At 38.4% G+C, this 24,447-nt stretch overlaps 3 protein-coding genes and 2 pseudogenes across 3 annotated transcripts; 4 read left to right on the forward strand and 1 right to left on the reverse strand.

The window, feature by feature from the left end:
• Positions 1–730: 730 nt before the first annotated feature.
• LOC133715426 (salicylic acid-binding protein 2-like) lies at positions 731–2,638 on the forward strand. Its single transcript, XM_062141913.1, has 3 exons — positions 731–1,229; positions 1,876–2,007; positions 2,153–2,638. Exons 1-3 carry the CDS (start codon positions 858–860, stop codon positions 2,432–2,434), a joined length of 786 nt encoding a protein of 261 aa, XP_061997897.1. The 5' UTR covers positions 731–857; the 3' UTR covers positions 2,435–2,638.
• Positions 2,639–2,737: 99 nt separating this feature from the next.
• Positions 2,738–4,862, reverse strand: LOC133715424 (pentatricopeptide repeat-containing protein At3g50420-like; annotated as a pseudogene).
• A 77-nt stretch (positions 4,863–4,939) lies between these two features.
• LOC133716269 (uncharacterized) lies at positions 4,940–9,843 on the forward strand (annotated as a pseudogene).
• A 142-nt stretch (positions 9,844–9,985) lies between these two features.
• LOC133715425 (methyl jasmonate esterase 1-like) lies at positions 9,986–12,491 on the forward strand. Its single transcript, XM_062141912.1, has 3 exons — positions 9,986–11,535; positions 11,629–11,757; positions 11,952–12,491. Exons 1-3 carry the CDS (start codon positions 11,005–11,007, stop codon positions 12,219–12,221), a joined length of 930 nt encoding a protein of 309 aa, XP_061997896.1. The 5' UTR covers positions 9,986–11,004; the 3' UTR covers positions 12,222–12,491.
• A 3,736-nt stretch (positions 12,492–16,227) lies between these two features.
• LOC133717182 (methyl jasmonate esterase 1-like) lies at positions 16,228–17,999 on the forward strand. Its single transcript, XM_062143845.1, has 3 exons — positions 16,228–16,806; positions 16,904–16,960; positions 17,261–17,999. Exons 1-3 carry the CDS (start codon positions 16,261–16,263, stop codon positions 17,528–17,530), a joined length of 873 nt encoding a protein of 290 aa, XP_061999829.1. The 5' UTR covers positions 16,228–16,260; the 3' UTR covers positions 17,531–17,999.
• Positions 18,000–24,447: the final 6,448 nt, after the last annotated feature.

Genomic DNA, 24,447 nt, shown 5'->3' on the forward strand with positions numbered 1-24,447 from the left:
GGGCACGTTTACTTACTTGGAATGTGAGGGAATGATTATGGAGAATTTGAAGGGTTCTCTTTCCAGAACTCAACATTTAAACACATCCAAGAAAGAACCCATGGCAAATGGGAAAAGTATATGGCGCTTTCTTGTTCTAAAGATCAAAAATAAATATTCTACAAACACTACAACCAAAAGTAAGAGCTTTGGTTTTAGGCTTGGAAAATTTCAACTTACTCATCTAATTGACTTCATATGTGCAGATCATGAAATTGCAGATTGGAAAAAGGGAGAATTCTACAAATGGTCACTCAACTATGACTCATTCGACACTTTGGCCACTCAATTTTCAAATATATCACTTTGGTCACTCAACTATTACTCTATCAATCACTTTAGTCATCCAATGGGCATTTTATCTCACTTTAATCACTTCTCCCAATAATTCTAATATAGATTTATCAATTTTTCACAATTGGTTGGACGAAAATATCATTAATATTGTGGCAAAATTTTTTTTTTTTAATGAAAACAATTAACGAAGTGACTAAAGTGAATAACATAGTTAAAATTGAGTGACCAAAGTGTCGAATATGTAAAAGTTAAGTGATCATTTGTGATATTCTCTATTGGAAAAATGAGGAATAAGAGACGGGGTTACCCAACGTTAGAGTGGTTAATAGGCCGATGCTGAAGTATAAGACTTCAGACCGTTTGATTTTGAACCGATGGTGGAAGTTAAAAGTCAAGGATAAACAAGGGTGGGAAGGGCCAATCACAATATCTTGACGAGTTCAGGCCTCCCGCCTCCCTATTAAGCCTGTTTTACTTATTGAAGCTCTTGTGAAACTGCTCTACAACCAAGTACAGAGAAAATGTCAGCATCCAACACAGAGAAGCACTTTGTTCTAGTCCATGGTGCAGGCCATGGAGCTTGGTGTTGGTACAAAATCAAGCCAAGGCTAGAGTCCGCCGGTCACAAGGTCACGGCCCTCGATAATGCCGCTTCAGGCATCGACACCAAGTCCCTAGAAGATGTTCATTCACTAGAAGAGTACTCTGAGCCTTTGCTTCAGTTTATGGGATCACTTGGTCCACAAGAAAAGGTGATCCTTGTAGGTCACAGCCTTGGGGGCTTGAACTTGTCTGTTGCCATGGAGAAGTTCCCTGAGAAAATTTCTGCTGCTGTTTTCCTGACTGCTTTTCTGCCCGATACCACACACCACCCATGGTATATTGCAGATCAGGTATGTTGTTCTTTCAAGAATCAATTAGCTTTATTCAAGATTACCGGAATATCGGATATATAACATGTTATGAAAGATGATTGAACATTCATAATCTGATTATGATGTGAAATCATCAGATACTGAAGTATGATCCGGTCCATCACAATTAAGCATAGTTTGTAATATACGAGACTGTATTGTACGTGAAATCCAGCATCATGCTTTGATTATAACTGCATTTCAATTCAGATTATTCCTTGAAGAAATCATGCCATTTTAACCTTCTTAGCCGTCTTTGTCCAATTGTTGGTCAAGTACGTCCATATTGTTAATTAGGCGATGTACTAGTCAAGCTCTTATCCTATTGCTGATCAAGTTCCTGTCCTATAGCTAAATAGTTGGGAGGTTAGTCTAGAATTGTCCATGTGGTTAGTCAAGTTTGTCCCCAATGTTTAGTATGAACTTGTCCTGGTTGCTAGTCAAGTTCTTGTCCCCATTGCTAGTCAACTACAAATAGTTGGGAGGTTAGCAACTTGGTTTTGGCTTTTGGGAGTTAAATCATTTGAACGCAAATTATAATTGTAGAATCTAGATGCTATTTACTTTACTAAATTACGGTGCTCTTAATTTGAAAACTAATGGTTGTTCTATTCTACGTGGACAGTTCCAGCAAAAATTACCATTAGACAGATGGTTGGACACTCAGTTTGGACAATTTGGAGAAGAACCCTTTGCTTCAATTCATTTCGGTCCCAAGTTCTTGGCAACAAATCTCTATCAACTTAGCCCCATTGAGGTATATTTCTCCCTCAAAAACACACTAATAGCATAAGTTTCTTGTCAGACTACGATTCTTGATAATCGAATAGGTTGGTTCTTTCTTGTGGTATGTCTTATTCAAGTTTTCTGAACTGATGCAATTATATTTTGCATGTTCAAAGGATTTCGAACTCGCCAAGAGTCTAGTAAGGAAGAGTTCCTTCTTTCGTGAACAAGTGTGTAAGATAAAGAACTTCTCAAATGAGGGATATGGATCGGTTACAAGAGTTTATGCAGTTTGCGAAAAGGATGTGATAATAACCAAGGAATTTCAGCATTGGATGATTCAAAATAGTGGGGTTAAAGATGTGGTGGAGATCAAGGGAGCTGATCATATGCCAATGTTTTCAAAGCCACAAGAACTTTCCAATTCTCTTCTAGAGATAGCACAGAAGTACACTTAAAATGTCAGTGAGCTACAATTATGCTAATTGTTAGGGCAATAAATTGCTCACTGCTGGTGTAACAATAAATTGCAGCCTAGAAACTTCTAGTTTGCTCTTTCTTTTGTTAATATGAACAATGTGAGTGCTTGTATTTGTATAAACATCTATTGCGACTTAATTTCAATTTCGAAGTTTTCAATTTATGTCAAAATCACTTTTCCATCTAGTTGTGTTGAACCCCCTTGAGCAACATCTAAAATTAGGAATTAATAAGGTGTTGATTCCATAAAGAGATTTTTCAGGAACATTTCTTTCAACATCCTATGTGGTATAAATAGGTTCATCAAGTTCATCTCTTTGAGATCTTACCATGTTTCCTTGTAGCCAATGCAGTGCATCTTCGGCTTCACCAACCTCTTCCTTAGATTGAACACCAGAACTGAATACCTGAATATTCTTCTTATCCTCAATCCAGCTCAGCCCAGGATCCTTCTCTAACGTCAGTTCTCTAATCTTTCTCCTTATTTCTACAACCTTATCACATTTTCCGGCAGCAGCATAGAGATTTGAAAGCAAGATATGTGTTGCACTGTCTTCTGCATCAACCTTTAGAACATGCTCTGCTGCATGAACTCCCATCTCCAAGTTCTTATTGATGACGCACGAGCTCAGCAAAGTTCTCCACAGTTCAAGATTATCTTCATTAAATGGTGACTTGATAATAAGTTCCTCTGCCTCATTCAGTAGTCGAGCTCGACTTAACAAACTAACCATGCAAGAGCAGTGCTTAGGCCCAGGTGGGATACCATTCTCCTTCATACAATTCCACAAGAACTTTCCTACTTCAACCAACCCACTGTGGTTGCAAGCTGAGAGTAGAGACAGAAATGTTACTTGGTCTGGTACGAGACCATGTTTTTGGATCTCAAAAAAGAGCTTCAATGCTTCTTCTGCCATGCCATGTTGGCTATATCCCCCAAGCATCGAGTTCCAACATTTCAAATCAGGCTCCACAACTTGGGAAAATATACAATAAGCAGATTCAAGGCAACCGTTTTTTGCATACATATCCACCAGACTCCCGCATACAGACATTTCGACATCAAATCCTGTTTTTAAGGCCTGCGAGTGAATCATCTCACCTTGTTTTAACATGGCCAGGTCGGAACAAGCACTCAAAGCTCCACTCAGAGCAAAGCTGTCAACCTTATGGCTTTCCTTGCACATTTCTTTGAAGAACTTAATTGCACTCTCCCCATCAGCCAATCTCGAATAACCCATGATCATCTCAGTCCAGAGAACAACATCCTTCTCAGAAATAGAATAAAATGCCTTTTGAGCACTATCCGTTTCGCTGTTCTTGAAGTACATAGACACTAGTGCAGTTCCTACAAATATACTCTTCTCGAGTCCTACTTTTATGACTTGAGCATGAAGAAGCTTACCATAGTCAGAAGCAAGCTATGTACCTGCTGCAGATATGATAGCTGCATAAGTATATTCATCTGGTTTAAGATAACACAATCTTTTCAACCGGGCAAACAAATTCATCGCCTTCTCCCCATCCTCATTTTCTGAATACCCAGCAATCATTGTGTTCCATGAAACCAAATCCGGGCTGTCCATTTTATTAAACACACTAAAAGCAGCTTGGGTGTCACCAGAGTTACAATACATATCAAGCAGTGAATTCTCCAAAGCCAAATCAGCATGTGTGCTTGAAACTATGACTCGGGCATGGATGATTTTCCCCAGATTCAAATATCTCAATCTGCTACACACATTCAAAACCATTGAATATGTGAACTGAGTAGGAATAACTCCAGTCCTCAAAATACCATCACACAAATGAAGCCCTTCCTTGTTCTTACCATTCTTCAAATACCCGAAAATCATCGAATTCCAAGCCACAACATCTCTATCAACCATTCCTCCGAAAACTCTGGTAGCAGATACCAAATCCCCACAGCTGGAATACATCCCAAGCAGAGCTGTCTGAAGATGCACTTCATTCAAGAACCCACATTTCACAACTTGTGCATGAACCAAAGAGCCAACCAACCAATCCTCAAGATCGAGTACATGAGGCTTGTATCACACTCGTGAAAGTCGAAACATTTGGCCTGAGACATTCAACTCCCATTTGTTTTAGCAATGTCAATGCCAAACCGGCAGTGTCTGAACTCCGGGAATAGGCTGCAGCCAGCGCATTGAACGAAACAAGACTTCTTTGAGGCATTTCGTCAAACACCTTGCGTGCATCTCCTAGCGAGCCGCACCGTGCATACATAGATAGCACATTGTTGTATAGGAACACAGAACGCGAGGCGACGGTTGTGGTGGTTAGGAGAAGCGCGTGGAGTCGACGCGCTTCCCTGAGCGAGTTTATGGCTGTGCATTTTTGTATTAAAGCCGCTACAACTGAGGGTTCACACAACGGTGGCATATAAAACGGCGGCGTTCGGCGCCCTTTTACCCGCCAAAAAAATGGTTCTTTTGGTTTTTGAGCCTAAACGCACCGTTTCGTCATCTCTCGGTTTTCGAAGATGAAGCGTCGATTCAAAATGTGCAGCGATTCAAATCTGACGAAGCTCCACCGTCTGATCGACGATTCTCTCCGTCCGTACACAGTGAGTTTTCACAATTTGGGGGCTTTTCAATCTGGGGCTTTTGCAGGAACCAGATGTCGTTTCGGTGACGAAGGAGGGAGAAATTCTGGTCAGTCTCTCTCAGATTCTTCGGCAAGTGAAGCTCTGGATTGGAGAAGTTGATTCCGATTCTGATAATGTGAGTCTGTTTCTCTCTGGAAACTGTAAAAAGTAAATTTCTTGGCGGTAAAACCATGTAAAGGTTCACACTTTTAAGTTTATTGAGTTAATGTTTGTGATCAGGGAGTGGTGATTGGATTGGATTTTGAGAATGAGTGTATGTGTCTGAGTAAAATCTTAACTTACTTGGTAAGTTTGTTTTTTAACTTTGAGTAAATGAATCATATGGTTTAAGAAAATCAAAGTTTGTTGCTTTTCCAACAGATTGTTTTCCTAACAGTGGAGAGTCAATATGTGAAGCATCTGGGCTAGCTGCTGTCTCCGAATTCGTGGCGGCTTCGGTATGTTACAGTTTCTATTGCATTTTTCAAGTAGTTTTGTATGGCATTTTAGTGAGGTTTTATGGTTGATTATATGTGTTTTTATAGGGAAGCCACTGGGATGCCTTTATTCGTTTGTTGTGTGATTGTATGGATTTGGCAATTACTGCGGCAGTTTCATGTTCTACATCGACTTTGGCAACTGGAGCTAGTGATCTTTGTTCTAGTTCATTGAGTTTAATTCTCGTGCTGAAACCTAAGGTGAAAAATGGTGACTGGTCTGTAGCGGCTGGTGTTGTTCGGGTGCTACGTGATATACTGAAGTATTTGAAGTCTGAGGATGATGACGAACTTGTTAAAGTGTTCATTGAGGCTGTTAATTCTTTTCTTTCAACAGTGCCTTGGGATTTATTGCATGAGATTCGTGTTGGTCCAAATGCTGATGCTCTGAAATGCTCCAGGGCAGATGTTTCATTCCAAAGAACCTTGTTTCTAGGAAACTTGATTCAGTTTCTCTGTTCCTTGGTCGAGCAAGGCAGTGTTGTACGTCGATGCTCAAGGTGGATCTCTAGACAAGCATCATCCAGTGTTTTCTAGAATCATCAACCTTGTACCTAAGCTTTTACGTTTATGCCTTGGGGAGCAGGCGGATTGTGTTATCTCTCACAACTGCATCTCTCAATACTTTAAACACAAGTTATTGGTAAGAGTTAACCTGAGTCTTTTCTTTGATTGTTATAGAATCTTATGTACGTTGGTTTGGGTGCTATGCAGAAACTCTGAGAATGAACAAATGGTTTGATGTCATGAAGCTTTTTAAAGTGTCGTTTTTCCAAAAGTAGTATTTGCCGCTACAAAGGGGCCAAGTAGCAGACTTCACTGCTAATAATAATATATTGATTTGGGTTGAGACTGTTGAGAAATACCTAGACACAAAAAAAAATAGTTCCCTACATCTTTTGAAAAGGTGAGATTTTTTATACCGTGATTTTACTGGAGACATGTTTGTTCACAATTACCTGGGAGTATGAGATATTTGTGCAAATATATTAGACTCCTGCTTATGTGTTATGAGTGTTTGTGATTACTACCATAGAATTGATTGCAAGTACACTGTAAAACATATCCTGCAGGTGCTAATGATCAGGCTCATTGTCCAAACTTGTCCAGAATCCTCAATTCTTGTTTCATGGTTGCAACTTATCCATTATTACTTTGAAGAGCTTTTGCGGCAACCCATTTCTACTCTGGAGTGTAATCAGGAAGATTGTATGGAAGGCTCTCCATTTCTATCCAGTGTTTCTGATTCAGAAGTAAATAGTCTGTCTTCTCGCCATCTGCAAAGACAGCTGTGTTCCTTTTTCTGAGGTGTTCTTTTAGTTTGATTAACTCAAATGGAGGCACTAACAGAAAATGTGCTTGCGCAAGTTGGAATTTATGCTTGAACTATGACTCAAATGCAGAGTTGCAGTGTTGTGGAAGAAAGGAAGGACTGTTGGAGCTTAATAACTGGCTTCAAGGACATCTTCCAACTGATATGTTTGTGGACCATGAAATGTATTTTGAAAAATGTGCAGACTTTGCCAAATCCTTCCTCCAACTATATATCAAAGAGGTGCCCCATTCTCATCTGAATTCACTCTATAGTTTTGAAATTGTATTATGTCTGTATCCAACTTTTTAGCCGATTACTTTCCATGTTTGTTTGTCTGTGTGCATCATCTTTTCAACAAGTTTGCTATACTATTTGCAATTTCTCTTAGTCATGTGTCCTTATTTCTTGGCTTAATCTTCAACTGTAGGATGATGTATTATTCAGAGTGCTCTTGCAATTGCTTTGTGTACCTTGTCCTGCAGAGAAACAGTACGGAATTAATATCCTAGTTTTTCCATCTTGTAAAATATATGGTAACTGTTTCCTTCTAACAAATTTTTGGATTTGATACAGGTTTGAAGAGGAAAGGGGATCATTTCAGGATTCAAAGGGCAATGTGCTTTTCTTTGTTTCAGATCTTTTCAATCCTGTACTCTTATTCCATCTATTTCTTGTAGAGGTAAAAATGCTGCCAGTTTTGTACATCTAATTACCCCCATTTCCACCTTGCAATGATCTTTTTGTTGAATTGTTGGTATTTACTTTTCGTTTGGGGAGGGAAGATAAATGGAATTTTTTTTTCTTCTATTCTGTAGTTAAGCTATGACCATCAAGTGCTTCTTGATTACCTTATTACAAAAGATACTGGAATCAGTTGTGCAGAATATCTTTTAAGGTACATTATGAAGTTACAAAAACTCTTCTTGCACTCCACTACTATTTGTTTGTTTCAATTCTGCAGTTCGCTGGTATTAGAACAATAATTTAGTTAACTCTAGAGAATTACAATTGATTGCCAGTCATTGTATCTCTGACTTTGTGTTGAATGCATTCTTTTATAGGTGCTTGCGTAAAGTGTGTGATTCATGGAGCTTATTTGTGGAATTTCCACCGAGTGGACAAGCTATTAATCGATCATCTTGCAAGAAAAGAAAAGTTTCATTGAATGGGTCGAGTTTCTGTGGAGCAGATTTGTTTGCGCTAGTGAAAGACTCTGGAGGTTTGTTTCTTGAAGATGAATGTGGCGATGAAAACAAATATGATTTCATGCACACTCGAGAGAATTTCCAAAAAACCAAAGAGTGCTTAATTTCGTTGAAAAATTCGATTGAAAGTCTCCACCGAAAGAATCTATTTCCCGACAATCCTAATGCTCTTTTGAACCGGTGCGTGTCTTTGGAATGAGTTCCATTTTGCTTCTCGGTCAACAATTAGCCAATCTAATTTATGATATAATCTAATCTATGGAGCTATGGAGTTTATTGTTATTTTAAACAATAATGAACGTGAACTACCCAAACTGAACTTCTTGCTCTTGCTTGCAGCTTAATGAGGTTTCAGGAACTCTGTTTCGAGGAGGAAAAATAAACTTGTACAAGGTTGTGGGGACTTTGGATTACTTCCCAGCATAAAGTTTTGCAGAGCTCATTTATTCCTTTGAAGTTAAAGTCATAAAAGGAGATCCTGCCAACCGGTGAGGCCTAGTCTAAAGGTTTTATGTGAAGAGTTACCACATAACTGGGAGTCAAAAGGACAATGCTGGAGAGATAACTCAGTATCATCACGACTCTATGTGGCCATAGTAATTGCATTTTTTTGACGAATTTGGAGCAGTGAATGGGAAAAAGAACAAGCATGTGCTGAGGTAATTTAGATTCTATGTATACAAGTTTAGACTTCAAGTTTATTTTCACTGACAAGAGTAGAGGAGAAGAAATCTCACTTGTAGCATAGTTAAACCCTGCCTTCTAATAGAATCTCAAGATGTCCAATGTTAAAGGTATTTTCTACTAACTTTCATCACTCCATGAGATGTAGATTTAAGGCCATGACATGAGCAGATAGCTTTTAAAGAATTTAGCTAGGAAACAAAACTTTTACAGCATATAATATGGAATTCAAGGTGAAATGATGCAAAATGAAGGTTAGTGTCTATGTCTGGTAAAGTTCAAATATAGGTTAAATACCAAAAGCTTCTCTGTGTGTGGCTGAGCTGTGGCTATGGCTGTAGAATGAGGATAAATATCTAGTATGATTTTGAGAAGTGGGACAGCTTTCCAGTAAGAGCAGATTAGCAGATATATGTGGCTATGTTTAAGGAAAATAATGTTGAGTGGGACCATGGCAGATCTGCTCCATCTGGGTGACTATAATGTGCTTGTGATTCACATGTCTTGTGAAGTCATGCTTTGGTGCTAGTGAGTGTGTGCAAAAAGGAAATAGTATTTTTCCCATTGATTACTAAAGGGATGTTATATCATTTGCAGACTATAAAATCAAGGCTGGACCTGATACAGAGTAAGATGATAAGAAGATATATAGGTACTTTCATATGGTAGAGAGGGATGGTAAGGTAGGAAGAATAGGTGAAGCATTAGGAGGTGATTTAGAGACAGATGAGTTACTGACATAATGATTTTAGTAAAGTTGCCACCTAGATCTTTTGATCTTCCAGAAAAAAAATCACTGGATGCCATGGTGCTGGTATGAAGATTAAGGTGGCAATGCTACTGAGATCATTAAGTCAAACTTTACAGCTCTGGACATGCTTGGCTGCTACATCTCAGACTACAGAAAGGTTAGTTCCCTATGTGAGAGATCCGCGTTGCAGTTTACACTCTGAACAAGGATATTTGGGTCATAGATGCTCAATATATGATGCTATGTTCTCTATAGATTCCAATATTTTCTGTTCCTATTTGGTATACTTGAAATTGTATAAGTCGGCAAATTATTTTTCATTCAGTTGCTTAAAGTTTAGATACGGACAAGGTTATCAATCCATTGGGTCCTAAACTCCTGATCTTTGGACATAATATGACGTATCTCAAAAAGCAAGTTACAATTCAAGCCCATAAAACCCCTAAATGTGAAGAAGAAGAAGAAAAGCATCAGTGGTATAATTTTCAGGGATGCGTGATGCTGATAATTATTTGGCGTTAAATCTGTTATCAGATTTTCCGTCTTTCATGATCCTTCTAGAGTTTTGTTACCAGCTTTTCTTATTTGCTTTTTTTTTTTTTTATGATTTCCATCTAGCTTATTTTTCTTTTATAACCTTTTTCATGAAATTCTCTGTTTTTCTTTTTGCTAAACTTTTGCATAAACAACATAGATATGAACTATTCTATTTGGTGTGTAAATAAAGGAGTGTCGGCCCCGAGACTCATCACCTTCGCATGTTTAACTTTCTTTGGCTCTATCTTTCCTAGCAAGATCAGCAAGTCCTTTGTTCATTTAATTGCCTGCTATTGGATAAAGGAGGAATTAACAAGTGGATGAGTGAGAATACTCGTAGATTATACTTGGTTCCAAACGACTTAAGCATTGTACGGTAGCAATTCATGTACTAGACTGTAGAATCTGCGAGAGAGAATAATGCAGTTCGTTTGATTGAACCATGAAGACCTCTGTGCCTTTAAATTATTGGAGATGTTCAAAGGAAGGAGAAAGTAAAATCTATGATAGGACAAGTGGAGTGCGATCTTGTGGTCATGAAAATAATAATAGAGAAAGAAAAGAGGTTCATGGGTTCAGATCATTACCCTGTTTCACGAAGTCTTAGAATTACATAATAGATTTGTGCACGGGTGATGCTTCTAGATCTTGATCAGTGCAAGCTTTATGTAAACGAGAGAAACACTACCATAGATTAGTCCTACCTGCGACATTAGGATCACTTTCACTAGAAACGGTAGGAGAAGGTGACTTTTATACCTAGGAATGATTAGTCTAGGGTTTAGGTATTAATACCCACCAAAGCTGACTTTCACTAGAAACGGTAGGAGAAGGTGACTTTTATACCCACCAAAGCTGAGTTTTTTTTTTCAAAAAGACTACAACTGACTTTTCAAATCGTAATCATCTTATCTTTGTATTAATAAATGGAAAACGGGTGAGGAATAAATGAAGGATTTGGGTTCCTCCAAGTATATAAGCAAGACCAGAGCACATGCAGGCTTAGGAAAGACTCTGGTGAAAATGGAGAATATAAGAGTGAAGCATTTTGTGCCTTTTCTTTTGCTTCTTTGCTTGGCAAGAATCTGTACTAATATTGTTGAAGCTGACCAAATCTCATCTGGGAAGAAGCATTTTGTGCTGGTTCATGGAGCTGGTCACGGAGCTTGGTGTTGGTATAAGCTGGCAACTCTATTGAACTCTACAGGTCACAATGTTACAACTATAGACCTTGCAGCATCCGGTATCAACCCGATCCAGGTACAGCAAGTTCATTCGTTCTCAGACTACGTTGAGCCATTGATCAAATTTCTGGGGTCTCTGTTACCAAAAGAGAGGCTTATCCTGGTTGGCCACAGCATGGGTGGGGCCGTGATATCAATTGCCATGGAGAGGTTCCCTGAGAAAATTGCTGCAGCTGTTTATGCCACTGCTTTGATGCCTGGTCCTGCTCTGAGTTACTTGACTATTTTTGAGAAGGTAATGACTTCCACACCACACCTATACTTTTGTTCATATGATATATTAAGGGTGAGTATTCACAGGATATTAATGTCGTTGTAAACTCTACAGATTCAGGAAAGATCGGTGTTGACTGACACTCAGTATAGATATGATCAGGGGGCCAACAATCCTCCAACCTCGCTACTCTTTGGACCAAAACAATTGTCTTCGAGACTGTACCAGCTATCGCCACCAGAGGTAAACTTAGAAAAGTTAATCATTGTGCTTAGCACTACTAATTCATCTTTACAAATGGCATGTGTAATGATCTTGCATGTAAGAAACAAACTATTTTTCAAAACAAATTAACAGCATGATCCAGGTTCAATTTTCAGTTGGTGAGCTAATACTGTCCCTGTTTTCTTCTTTGTTATTGATGCATCAATGGACAGGATCTAGAACTAGCATTGTCATTGGTGAGATTTTCCCCTCTATTTATTGAAGAAATAAAACTCACTGAGGAGAAGTACGGATTGGTTCCAAGAGTTTTCATCGTGTGTGACCAGGACCTTTCAATAGAGGAGGATCTGCAAACGTGGATGATCAGGAAAAATTCCCCAAATGAAGTGAAGGTGATAAATGGTTCCGATCACATGGTCATGTTCTCTAGACCATTGGAGCTGTTCTCCAACCTCCTGAACGTTGCTGAGAAATATTCTTAAAGATCTTGATTACCTAGCTAGTTATATAAATTACTAGTTAGAAGCCCAGAAATTCATTAGTGTATGAATAATTGAAGTAGATTAGCTACCCTCTTTGGTGACTATCTATATATATCTATGTGTGTGTGTGCGCGCGCGCGCGCGGGGATAACTTTCAGAAAGTAAATCACATTTTAGGTGTAAACTATTCTTACAAAATTACCAATAGAAGTCATTTTGAAAAATAAAAACAAGTCTCATTTGGACTATAACATCTGTCGTAATTTTCTCTCTGTTTTTCTTTTTGCCGACTCTGTACTTTTCTTATTAACAGTACAAAACCAACATGTATATATGTCAAGTGTGGAAAATAAGAACAGTGTTGGCCTTTAGAGTCGTCGCCATTGCATGTTTAACTGTCTTCGATTCTTGGCTTTTGTAGCTAGATCAGCTAATCCTTTGGTCACTTAATCGCCTACTAGAGTTTACAATGTCTGGAATAACTATCAAGGCGAATTGATAAAGGATGAGTGAGAACACCCAGATTAATTTATACGTGGTTCTAATTTTGTAATAACCTAGTTTTTTTTAATCAAACAATTTGGTGGCAAACACCGGTTCCGTGATTTAAGGTTAGTGGACAATTGCATAATTTGAAGGCTGGTGCTTTAACATGATTATGCATGAGTGGAAGAACGAATCAATTAATCTAAGAAACGAATTTTCTCTCTCACGGCCGAACCAAACCCAAAACAGAGCAAGTTTCACTAGCCAATCTCTTCCACCTCAGGCCACCTCACGACGTCGGACCACCTCCGGGCTTCACCTTGACCTTGCGCAGCTGCCAGTGGCAGTCTTGCACCGTAAGACGGCCAGCAGCGGCAGCGGAGGAGTCGGTTCCTGTTTGAACTCGTTTTGGTTCAATCTCAATATCTTGAGCTACAGGCTACCATTTCTCTTGATTCTTGTCTCATTGGATTCGTCTCAACCTTCTTATCAAAACCCAAGAAGGGCCGGACTCGAGTTGATCTTTTTCACGTTCGTCGGAGCTCAACCTTTCAAGATTGAAAATTTAACTATTGATTCGGATATTTCGAGTTACAGGCCACTATTCTTTATTATTCTTGGCTTGATGAACTCGGCTTGAAGTTCAGAACAATTCTCCAGAAGGTATCGAAGCGATTTGTTGAAGTTTTTATGTGGATCGGAGCTCCTGCCGGATTCTGGAATTTTTCCGACCACCGAAGCTTTCGATCGATATATCTCGAGCTCCAGACCATATTTTTCTGTGATTCTTGAACTAGTGCGTTCGCCTTGAGTTTCCTAACAACTCTCTAGAAGGGATCGAAGCCTGAAATTGAATTTTTGACGTCGAAATCGAGCCTTGCCGGATTCTGCAAATTTTCGCCGGATTCTGGAAATTTTCCGGCCACCTCGACTGTTTTAGGTAATTTCGACCACTTCCGGTCATTTTCAGCTTACATGGTAGTTATGAAAGTTGTTAAGCATGATGAGAGGAAGAAGAGCAGCCCGGCCCCGACACCATTGGCGGTGGTCGGCGGCGGCTCTGCCACTAACTCCGGCGGCCCTTTCCGGCCACCTCCGGGGATCAAAAATATGGTTTCTGTACATTTTCAGATTCTATATTTCAATACGATCATTTCGATATATTATACGCAATTTTTGGATATCGTATGATTAAGTTATGAATTTTTAAGTTTCGATCGATTTCGATCGTTAGATTTGTGATCTGTGAAGTTAGGACCGTCAGATGGACTTGTAGTTTTGATATGATGATCTTATGACTGTCCCAGTGGCTTTGTGTAGTCATGGGCGAAGATCCGACCGTTGGATCTTCGTATAAATGCAAAACAGTGATTAGGGAGGCGATTCGTGAGAATCCGTCCGTCGGATTTTCGTATAAATTTGTGAAGATGTTAGTAAGGACGATTCAGGAAGATCCGACCGTTGGATCTTCGTGATGATTTTTGGAGGGTGATCCTAAGGGCGATCCGTGAGGATCCGACCGTTGGATCATCATTTAATTTCGATCCGACCGTTGGATTGTCGTTTGAATATGTTTTTGAGTTATTGGCTAAGTTAAGGTCATGTGTGATTAGGTGATTGACGGTCTCCCTTGGGTGAGCGATTTCGGTGTGTATTGTGTTGAATTGAAGACGCAGCGGGAATATCGAGGTGAGTAAAATCGCACATGGTTCATTTACGAACCGAAATTCGGTGATTTTATTTAATTGTGAATTTGTGGAAATTGTTTTATAAAAATAAATATTTGTTTTAAATTATATGGACTTGCTCAACTACGGTCCATAGGTAAGTAAAATGTATTTAAACTATAAAAATGAATTTCCGGATTTTAGTGCATGTGAGTTGTAGTGAGTATTAGTAATTATTCCTGAGGGAATGATTTTATATATAAATGAGGAGTCGAGTGAGTTGAGGTTTATCTTATGTTGAGTTGAGGATAAGAGTAATTGAGTAATGTGCGATAGTTGAGGAGAATTAAATGAGGAGTCGAGTGAGTTGAGGTTTATCTTAGGTTGAGTTGAGTGTGATAAAGAGTAATTGAGTAAAGTGCTATAGTTGAGTCGTTGAGATGAGTTAAATGAGGAGTCAAGTGATTTGAGGCAAATATTTTCGTAAGGGTGAACCTTGGCCAAGGTGACGCTCTACGATTCAGTTAGAGCTCTAGTCTGTCTGCCATCATACTGAATGGGGTGATTAATATATTTAATCATAAGCCTGTAAGTATGATATACGTACTGAATGGGGTGATTAATATATTTAATCATAAGCCTGTAAGTATGATATACTGAATGGGGTGATTAATATAATTAATCATAAGCCTGTAAGTATAATATACTGCATGGGATGATTTATATAAATAAATCATAAGCCTGTGAGTATATATTGAGTAAACAGTTGTTTGTTTTTGCGTAGTCATGTTGAGACGTGAGTATAATATACGGTATGGGATGATTAATATATTTAATCATAAGCCTGTAAGTATGATATACGTACTGAATGGGGTGATTAATATATTTAATCATAAGCCTGTAAGTATGATATACTGAATGGGGTGATTAATATAATTAATCATAAGCCTGTAAGTATAATATACTGCATGGGATGATTTATATAAATAAATCATAAGCCTGTGAGTATATATTGAGTAACCAGTTGTTTGTTTTTGTGTAGTCATGATGAGACGTGTGTTGATTGATGCTTGAAGTGACGTTGTGCACTTCAATTATTATGCTAAGAGATACTGAAATTGAATTGTTACTTTAAAATCGTGCAATTCCTTGTTTACTCATACGGGCTGTCAAAAGCTTACCGGGTTTGTGTTGTTGCAATCCCGGTACACTATTCAAATTGTGTAGCGGGTAATCCTACAGGTCAGGAGAATCAGGACGGTGATCGTGCGGGTTAGAGAATTGTTTTAGTTTTACAGCAATTGTAATTGTGAGGTGAGTTATGCTCATTTGAGCCTTACAATATAATTTGGTGAGAGTGTGCTGTAATAAACAAATTTGAGATTTGGTTTATGTAATATCGAGCGATGTGAGGTGTGGTTTTTTTGAGAAAAAAATTCAGGTTGTATTTATGTGAGTTGTATTAATTCATGCTTCGGATTTGAATTTATTTATTCAAAATCCGGGGCGTGACAAATTTCTAAACTGCTTGTACGTGCCCGTGCCTTGTCCCATAAGTATGAGCTTCTTAAGCATAATTGTACAGGTGCAACGTACGTTCAAAACAGTAGAATCTGCTACAGAATATAATGTGGTTCATTTGATCTAACTATCACAAACTCCCATTGCGGTTGGAATTATTTGAATTTTTCGAGTCCTAGTGTAGCTGTAAGACAGACGTGTATAGTGGGATGCCCATAGGATCTTCTTATCCATCAGATCAGAAAAGGACAACTAAAAAAGGAACAACGAGAGGTACACGTACGGGTACTGATGAGGACCACCCAATTAAGAATTAAAAACTCTATCAAAGATTAGTCGTAACTAAGAAAATTGGTGAGGAAGAAATGAAGGATTTGATTTCCTCCAAGCATGAAAGCAAGACCAGAGAAAATGCAGGCTTAGGAAAGATTGTGATGAAAATGGAAAATATGAGAGTGAATCATTTTGCTTTGCCTTTTCTTGTGCTTCTTTGCTTGGCAAGAATCTGTAGCAATAGTCTTACAGCTGATCACTATCCAGACCAAATCCTCTTTGGGAAGAAGCATTTTGTGCTGGTTCATGGAGCCGGTCATGGAGCTTGGTGTTGGTATAAGTTGGCAACTCTATTGACCTCCACAGGTCACAATGTTACAACACTAGACCTTGCAGCATCTGGGATCAACCAGATCCAGGTAGAGCAAGTTCATTTGTTCTCCGAGTACGTTGAGCCATTGATCAGTTTTCTGGGGTCTCTTACGCCAAAGGAGAGGGTTATCCTGGTTGGCCACAGCTTGGGTGGAGCCGTGATATCAATTGCCATGGAGAGGTTCCCTGAGAAAATTGCTGCTGCTGTATATGCTACTGCTGTGATGCCAGGTCCTTCTCTTAGTTACTTGACTATACATGATAAGGTAATGACTTCCACAACCACAAACGCCTACACTTTATTTTTCGTACATTAAGGCTGAATATTTACAGAGACCATATCTTTGTAAACTACACATGCAGCTCAAGGAAAGATGGGATGCTAAGCAAATATCATCGTACCAGCTATCGCCACCAGAGGTAACCTTAAAATGTTATATATTGTTTTGATTACAAGGAGTTATTTATCTTCACTAGTCGATTTAAAATTTTAAATTTCAGTTGGATACGTGTAATTTCTGGATTTTAAAACAAGGAAGAATGCTTCCTTGCATGCAAGTAACCAAGTATTTTTCATCACATTTTCTTAAAACATGGCTGAAAAAGAAATTACTACCCAGTATATATCCACCATGATCCAGGTGGAATTTTCAATTAGTCAGCTAATACATTTCCTGTTTAATTTTGATCTTCTTTGGTTGTTGATGAATCAATGAACAGGATCTAACACTAGCATTGTCATTGCTGAGACCTTCCCCAACATTTAATGAAGATATAAAACTCACCGACGAGAAATACGGATTGGTTCCAAGAGTGTTCATCGTGTGCGACCAAGACCTTACAATAGAGGAGGAAATACAAATGTGGATGATCAGGGAGAACCCACCAAATGAAGTGAAAGTGATAAATGGTTCCGATCACATGGTCATGTTCTCTAGACCACTGGAGCTGTTCTCCAACCTCCTCAAGATTGCTGAGAAATATTCATAAAAAGATCATGAGTACCTGATAATTATTTACTAGCTAGAAGCCTAACAAGCTCATCACCATGGTTGTGGAGTTACGTCAAGCTATGAAAGTGTTGGACTGTTGGTCCCCAGTCCTTGTGCGCTACTGCTACTACGAGTAGTACAGACAGCTTAGACACTCGACCACTCGTGATGGAGATCGATCATGAATAGTTTATGCATTTGAAGCGTAATTGCTGCTCAAGCAACGAAAAATAATCTATCAGTTAGGTCTTCGTATTTTTTTTTTTTTTGGTTACAATTAGCTCTTCGTATTTTAGTGTGAAGAAAATTACGTAATATAAACGTTCAATAGAAAAACTCTTCATTAATTAATCAATGAAAAGTTGAAAACTGAGAAGAAAGAATCAGAGGGCTCATACTGTTCTCTACAGAAGTGTAAGGCCCATGTTTTGGATTTGACTATATTGTTATTTTGGGCTAAACTAATATATACGTGTGTTTTCTAATTTTTAGGATCAATTTTTTGGGCGGCCACTGCCAACTAATATATACATGTTATTCTGGGAGGCCACTGCTGACTTATTAGGATCAATTTTTTTTATTTTTTTTATTTTTTTTTAAAGAGATTATCATCAATTTTACTAGTAAGAGTTGAAGATTGAAGACGATGACTTTGCTACCTAGGCGGCTGCTAACCTCCATTTTTTTTTTTTTTGAATAAGTTACTATTGCCTTCATCATCGATCACTTCAGCAGTTAATTCAATAATCAACATTAATCTATCTTTCTTTGATTAACCAATGAAAACTGGTGAGGAAGAAATAATAGACATGGATTCCTCCGAGTATAAAAGTAACACATAAACACAAGACCAATGCATCATTTTGTTTTGGTTCATGGTTCTGGCCACGGAGCATCAGCATGGTATTGGTATAACTGTATAAGTTCTTATCAAAAGAGGTCAAACCATTATATAGATTTAGCAAGCAGTACAAAAACGAAACACTTTTATGAGGTCGACAGAAAGAATCGTTTCTCATAGTACCCTGAGACTCTTATTCTAGAACAAGAACAAGAACCCAAATACCCTCAGTACAACCACCTTTTAGAAAATCCACGCACCATTATTTCAAACAAAGCCTTAGAAACCCCGAAGCAGAGTAAAAAACTCTCAGAGCTACTAGTCTTTGCGACCGATATAAAAAATTAAACAACATTTGGAAGCCTAAAGGTAGGCCTCATCAAAAAGCCCGCGGATCAAGTGGGCCGATGGAGGCCCGCCGGCCTGGCCAGTCAAAAAGCCCGCCATAGGCCCGGCCCGGTGGGTAGAAGGCCGGGCTTGGTTTAGGGGTTTAAAACCCGGCCCGGCCCATAGGCCCGGCCAGCCAAAAGCCCATAAGGCCCGGCCCGTAAAAGCCCGCAAACAAAAAATATTATATAAATAACACAGAAACTCTTGTGCAGAACACCTAAGTTCTCTGAATTACTGGGAACTTCTCAGATGGAATTAGGAGTTGTACCCTATATGCACGGAAAGCCCCGTGTGTTTTGTTTCTGAGGAATTTTACGGTTTGTGATTCCGACTTTTCTAGAAGGAGTTATGGCAATTTAAGTGAAGGCAGTTCAGCTTGAACAAGAATCTGCAACACATAAACTGTTGTGCAGAATACCCAACTTCGCTGAATTACTGGGAACTGCTCGGATGGAATTAAGAGCTGTACCCTATATGCAAGGAAATCCCCATGTGTCTAGTTTTTGAGGAATTTTACGGTTTATGATTCCGACTTTTCTAGAAGGAGTTATGGCAATTTAAGTGAAGGCAGTTCAGCTTAAAAGAGAATCTGCAACACAGAAACTGTTGTGTAGAACACCTAACTTCACTGAATTACTGGGAACTACTCGGATGGAATTAGGAGCTGTACCCTATATTCACGGAAATCCCCGTGTGTCTAGTTTTTGAGAAATTTTACGGTTTGCAATTCTGACTTTTCTATAAGGAGTTATAGCAATTTAAGTGAAGGCAGTTCTGCTTGGACGGGAATCTGCAACATCTTTTACAAGTTCATGTCTAGAACCGAACTTCGCTGAATTACTGAGAACTTCTCGGATAGAATTAGGAGATGTACCCTATATGCACGGAAATCCCCATGTGTCTAGTTTCTGAAGAATTTTACGGTTTGCGATTCTGACTTTTCTAGAAGGAGTTATGGCAATTTAAGTGAAGGCAGTCTTTGATGGGAATCTAGAAGGCCCAGCACATATATTAGGAAATCTTCAGTGTGCCACATCATCGATCATTGTATGTGTCACGCCCTGAATTTTGAATAATTAAATTCAAATCCGAAACGCGATAACTTAACAAGCACAAGAAAAACACATAGAAAATTTTTCATTTAAACTAAGCAACAAACAAACTGAACTCACAATGTCAATACCGACTCGTTCTTTAGAGTCACATATTACATTACAGATAGTTTACAAATCAAACTGAATGACAATTCAATAAGTAAACACACCCACCACAACTCACTACCCAGCAGAAGACTTAAAACTAAGAGCGCACCCATCCACGTCCACGCCATCGAACGTACACCTCATCTTTGATAATGATCACTCGATATTCAAACCTGCACAATAACCCCTACACCATAGAATAGTGCACCGGGAATGTAAACAACAAACCCGGTAAGCCTTTTAGCCCGTATGAGTAAACTCAAATAAAGTGACTCACGTCACGCATGCTTATAATCTCTCAATTCGTGAGATAATTAAAGCAACAATATTTAATTCCACAAAATACATGCTTTCACCATCTTAGCTTAACAAAACAATATGTAATTATCACAACAAAACGTCAAGTTCAAATTAATCAATAACATGCTCAACAATTTCAACCCAACTTATAACCCACATGCTCTGTCTCTCAATTCATTTTACGTCCCTACAATCTATTAGATCACTATTCCTTTGCCACAACGGCACAATCAGGAAATCATACTCATTTCCCTCAACATAACGCGGTTGCCAAAATCATGCCACCCCAACTCATTTATCAATCACTACAGATCACAACCCACAACTGTACCCACAATAAGAATTAAGCAAAATCAATAATCCCTGCATAGAAACTTAGTTCAGGAGATCACATGAAAACAAACAAAAGAATTCATAGTAATCCCTGCATGGAAACTTAGTTCAGGAGATCACATTAAAAACAAACAATAGAAATCATATAAATCCCTGCATAGAGTTTAGTTAAGGAATTTACATTAAAACAAACAATACAAAAAGCGGTAATCCCTGCATATAACTTAGTTCAGGAGATTACATTAAAAACAAACAATTCAAAAGGCAGTAATCCCTGCATATAACTTAGTTCAGGAGATCACATAAAATTCAACAATTAGAAGGAAAAGGAAAATAAATGAAGAAGTCAAACAACTCACACTAAAGTCAATAATCACCCATCAACTCCAAACTAAAGTCAATAGTCGATGTTCACCCATCGACTTTGACTAAAGTAGATGATCACTCATCAACTCCAAATAAACACCAGATCCAAAGATCAGAAAATGGTCACCCACAGTGACTCCAGATCCGAAGATCAGCAAACGGTCACCCACAGTGACTCCATATCCGAAGATCAGCAAACATTTACAAAGAATTCCACATGACTCAAAATGTTACCCCAACTCAATTACTCTTTCAACACGACAAATCAACAATCTCATGATATAACGTATTTCTACTAAGAGTGAACGCACAAAACCACATTATGAATAATTCACAGTTCACACGCACATCACAATGTCACGCCATCCATATATATATTCCACGTAAATATATATATACGTAGTCATTCACGCAGGAATGACCACTAATACCAACTATAGTTTTATAAATTATACTTCTGGAAAATCATTTTATATCAAAACATTGTTTTAACTTACCCATGAACTGTTGTCGATCAAGTTCATATATTTTAAAACAAATAATTTGTTTCGAAAATGATTTAACAACTAAACAAGTAATTCCGAGTAATAAATAAATCCGTTCGTAAATAAACCACGTGAGATTTACTCACCTCTAAATCCCGCTGCGTCTTCTCTTATAGCCGAGACAAAGTACAGAACACACTTCATCAATCACCTAAGTAAAATGCATCACAACTTAGTATACGAATCGAAAACGATTAAAGTTCAAATCCCCGTTGAACTAAAATCCCCAAAATTAATGCCAATCGAGGCGAAACTTCATCCGAGACCACCCGAGGCCTCCGGAATACTTATACGATCAATATAACAAAACTACAAGTCAATTGGACGGCCGAATCCTCACGGATCGAAAACCGATCGAACCAAAAACCGATCGAACCGAAAACCCTAAAACTTGGAAAATACATAACATGCTCATACGATTTCCAAAAATTACAAACTATATATCGAAATGCTCGTATCGAAGAGTAGATCGTACTGAGGAGCAGAAACTGCCCTAGAGGTGGCCGGAAGCCGCCGTAAACCACCACCACAGTGGCGGCACCGCCACCAAACCAAAGTCAAAATTTGACAAAATTTCCAACATTAAAATTCTTCATCTAAACTCCAATTTAAACATTCATAACTAGCACAAAGTCAGAATTAAAGCCATTTGGCCAGAATTTACCTCGCAATTTCAGAAATTCGAAGAACCCTAGAATCCCTATCTTCCAAATTCGAGCTCCACAGGTTGAATCATTGTAGGCCGCTTGGAGGGAAGCATCTACGTCCTCTGCGCTTCAAAAGCCCCCAATAATCACCGCCTGAGGTGGCCGGAAACGCCATCTCCGAACTGGGCGATTTGCAGTTCGGGTGCCAATCTTCCCGGAGTTGCTGCGTCGTGCACAGGTCTACCCACACAGTGAAACTTCACAGGGTGTAAGATGGGAGTGAGACGAAGAGATAGGAACAAACGGCTTGTCGATTGGTGGTCGGACGAGAGAGAAATAGCCGGTCGAAGTCGGCTGCTCGGGAATGGCTTGGGAGAGAGGAGAGAGAAAAAGTTTCCCTTTTCGGAAATTCTGATTTTCTGATATTTTTTTCGGATTTTTCCTATATATCCCAAAATGGAAACTTTTTTCAATGGCCATAACTTCTTCATACGAACTCCGATTCTCGTGTTCCACATGTCCACGAACTCGTATCGATGCGCTCTATAACTTTCGTGAAGAAAGTTCTCACAGAATCTAAATGTATAAAAAGTCAAACTTCGTAACCCCCTAAAACGTGCACTTCGAATAATTATTCGTCCGAAAATAATTCCACTCCACCCTCGAACCACGAAATTGTACTAACGAACACTTTATTAATCCCAAGAAACATTTAGGAATTAATAACAAATTTCCAAGGTCTTACAGTATGTATGTGTGTGTGTCTCTTTGTGTGAGTGTGAATTTGTTGTAATTTGGCTTATGGTAAAACTGGACGTTCTCATACTTCTATATAGAATGTGTGCATATATATTCTACATGTCATGACAACGGTTGACCGATTCGATCGGATTAGAAAATATGGTGAAATTAGCTAAATTTTTTACCACACTTATAATTTATTATAATAATCTCATCCAACGGTCGGTTTTTCCATTTTATTTGAATTGATAGAGGTTGCCCTTTGGAGTGTATGATATATAAATATAGGTTTATAAGAGTAACTAAATTTGACCTAGTTGATCGAATTCGAAACGAGAACTAAATTGGTTGAAATTTTTACAACCACCATAAAACATTACAATCTCTCCATCGAGCGGTTGGTTTCTCCAAATTCATTTTTCAGTTCATGTTTGCTTTAGAATGAACCTCAACAATTTAAATGTAATGTATAAGTTATACAACTTTAGGAGGCAAATTGGTATAAGCCGACGTCTTTGTAATTAAAATTGAAGTTTTTATCTTATGTTCACGCACATCCATCTATGGAATATATACAGACGTGATGTGAAAAAATAAGCACGTTTCGCGGTCGTTGTGCCATCGGTCAACTAAGAAAACATACAAGTGATGACGGTTGACCAATTCGATCGGATTCGAAAATATGGTGAAATTGGCTAAATTTTTTACCACACTCATAATTTATTGTAATAATCATATCCAACGGTTGGTTTTTCCATTTTCTTTGAATTGATAGAGGTTGCTCTTTAGAGTATATGATATATAAATATAAGTTTATAAGAGTAACTAAATTTGACCTAGTTGATCGAATTCGAAACGAGAACCAAATTGGCTGAAATTTTTACAACCACCATAAAACATTACAATCTCTCCATCGAGCGGTTGGTTTCTCCAAATTCATTTTCCACTTCATGTTTGCTTTAGAATGAACCTCAACAATTTAAATGCAATGTATAAGTTATACAAATTTAGGAGGCAAATTAGTATAGACCAATGTATTTGTAATTAAAATTGAAATTTTTATCTTATGTCCACGCACATCCATCGATGAAATATTTACAAACGTGACACGTAAAAAAATAAGCACGTTTCGCGATCGTTATGTCATCGGTCAACCTAGAAAACATACAAATGACTACGGTTGACCAATCCGATCGGGTTCGAAACTATGGTGAAATTGACTAAATTTTTAACCACAAGCATAATTTATTGTAATAATCACATCCAACGGTCGGTTTTCCCATTTTCTTTGAATTGATAGAGGTTGCTCTGTGGAATGTATGATATATAAATATAGATTTACAAAAAAAATTAGTGTCTTTAAATATTTATTATAAATAAAGCCCACAAGGTCCGTCCCAAAAAAGCCCGCAAGGCCCGCTTTATATGGACGGGCTTGGATCCTTCGATTTAAAATAAAGCCCGGCCCGGCCCGGCCCGCCATTATTTAAAAATATAATAAGGCCCGGCCCCACTACTAGAAAAATAGGTCATTTCACACGGATGATGTT

This window comes from Rosa rugosa, chromosome 6, assembly GCF_958449725.1.
Source record: "Rosa rugosa chromosome 6, drRosRugo1.1, whole genome shotgun sequence".
Taxonomy (NCBI): Eukaryota; Viridiplantae; Streptophyta; class Magnoliopsida; order Rosales; family Rosaceae; genus Rosa; species Rosa rugosa.

Coding starts and splice junctions, on each gene's coding strand:
- LOC133717182 (XM_062143845.1), top strand. CDS start 16,261: ATGAAGGATTTGATTTCCTCCAAGCATGAAAGCAAGACCAGAGAAAAT. Junction 16,807..16,903: donor ACTTGACTATACATGATAAG/GTAATGACTTCC, acceptor CTACACATGCAG/CTCAAGGAAAGATGGGATGC. Junction 16,961..17,260: donor ACCAGCTATCGCCACCAGAG/GTAACCTTAAAA, acceptor ATCAATGAACAG/GATCTAACACTAGCATTGTC.
- LOC133715426 (XM_062141913.1), top strand. CDS start 858: ATGTCAGCATCCAACACAGAGAAGCACTTTGTTCTAGTCCATGGTGCA. Junction 1,230..1,875: donor CATGGTATATTGCAGATCAG/GTATGTTGTTCT, acceptor CTACGTGGACAG/TTCCAGCAAAAATTACCATT. Junction 2,008..2,152: donor ATCAACTTAGCCCCATTGAG/GTATATTTCTCC, acceptor GCATGTTCAAAG/GATTTCGAACTCGCCAAGAG.
- LOC133715425 (XM_062141912.1), top strand. CDS start 11,005: ATGAAGGATTTGGGTTCCTCCAAGTATATAAGCAAGACCAGAGCACAT. Junction 11,536..11,628: donor ACTTGACTATTTTTGAGAAG/GTAATGACTTCC, acceptor TAAACTCTACAG/ATTCAGGAAAGATCGGTGTT. Junction 11,758..11,951: donor ACCAGCTATCGCCACCAGAG/GTAAACTTAGAA, acceptor ATCAATGGACAG/GATCTAGAACTAGCATTGTC.